This window comes from Chinchilla lanigera, unplaced genomic scaffold (genome assembly GCF_000276665.1).
Source record: "Chinchilla lanigera isolate Chin_1 unplaced genomic scaffold, ChiLan1.0 scaffold00182, whole genome shotgun sequence".
NCBI classification, from domain to species: domain Eukaryota; kingdom Metazoa; phylum Chordata; class Mammalia; order Rodentia; family Chinchillidae; genus Chinchilla; species Chinchilla lanigera.
Genome location: NW_004955583.1, coordinates 520,450 through 521,642, shown reverse-complemented (window position 1 = coordinate 521,642; position 1,193 = coordinate 520,450). Strand labels below are relative to the sequence as shown.

Here is a 1,193-nt window from a genome sequence, read left to right as displayed (position 1 = left end):
AGGGAGTGGGAGCCTGCGGGGCGGGGCGGTGAGACCGCGACCTCCTCCCGCGCCGCTCCCCGCGCCCTCCGCCCGCACTCACCCGCGCGGGTCTCGGTCAGGACCAGGGCCCCCGAGAGCAGCAGCAGGAGGGTTCCGGGCGCCATCACCCCCATCCTCGGGAGTTGGAGTTTTCTGTCTTTTTTTTTTTTTTTTTGAGACAAAGTCTCGTTATGTAGCCCAGGCGTGCCTCGAACTCACGGCGATCCTCCTGCCTCAGCCGATCGTCCTGCCTCGGACTCCTGAGTGCTGCAATTACAGGCAAGCGCCGTTACGCCCGGTTTCTGTTCCGCCTCCGGTGAGTTAGAAATGCTGGAGGCCACCTCCAAGGACACGAGTGTGGGGCAGAGAAAATGTACTCTGGACGGTGACTGACTTCCTTAAAATCCGAGAGCGAGATCTGGCCTACGACGTCACGAGTGTCGAGACAGAAAGGATCCGCAACAGGGCTGATTAAAAACACAGGCCTCTGCTGCTCTCGAGCGCCATCCAGCGCCACCAGGGCAGGTTCCTAACAGTGCGGTATGCCCTGCCCTCATCTGCCTCACAGATCGGGCACCCTGTGACTTCTGGCTGTTCCCCAAGTCAAAATGACCATGAAAAGTAGAGGTTTTGAATCCATCTGGGGAACCTGGGCCGCAAAGACAGAGGGCCAAAGAAGAGGGAACTGCTTCAGACAGTGGCGAGACAGGCGGGTGCGTGTGAAGAGCGCGGGAGTATTTTGAGCGGGTCATGGTGAGGCGTCTTTTACTGTAATAACGTTTTAAAAACTATTTAAGCAGTCACCGTGTTTTTGATCACACCCTACCATACTCTTAGAATTAGTGAGGACACACCCAAAGAGCCTTGTTTATGTGAATTATATCAACATTCATCGAAACAATTCTGGACAATTTTATTCGTTTAAATAATGTTAACATACCATTACATGTATAAAGTAATACACTTTTTAAAAAGTAATATATTTTTATGAAAAATAACTACTTTCCAAAACAATGTGGTCAGAAGAGTGATTACTCTTTCTTTTCTGTTTTAGAGGAGAGGGCTGCATTTTCCTGTCTGCATTCGTTCCTTTGCTTTCGCTTTGTTTTCGCAGTTCAGCAGACAGTTTATTTCCTCCCCCCACTTCTCCGCCCCGCCCCGCCCCTCTCCGC

General features: G+C 51.7%; 1 protein-coding gene across 1 annotated transcript in view; it reads right to left on the bottom strand.

Moving 5' to 3' along the window:
* Positions 1–727, bottom strand: part of LOC102003821 (HLA class I histocompatibility antigen, B-14 alpha chain-like) — a 3,973-nt gene extending 3,246 nt beyond the window's left edge. The window contains 2 exon segments of the mRNA XM_013509777.1: positions 5–13; positions 83–727. Of these exon segments, the coding sequence (XP_013365231.1) occupies positions 5–13; positions 83–155 (82 nt within the window). The 5' untranslated portion in view covers positions 156–727.
* Between the last annotated feature and the right edge of the window lie 466 nt (positions 728–1,193).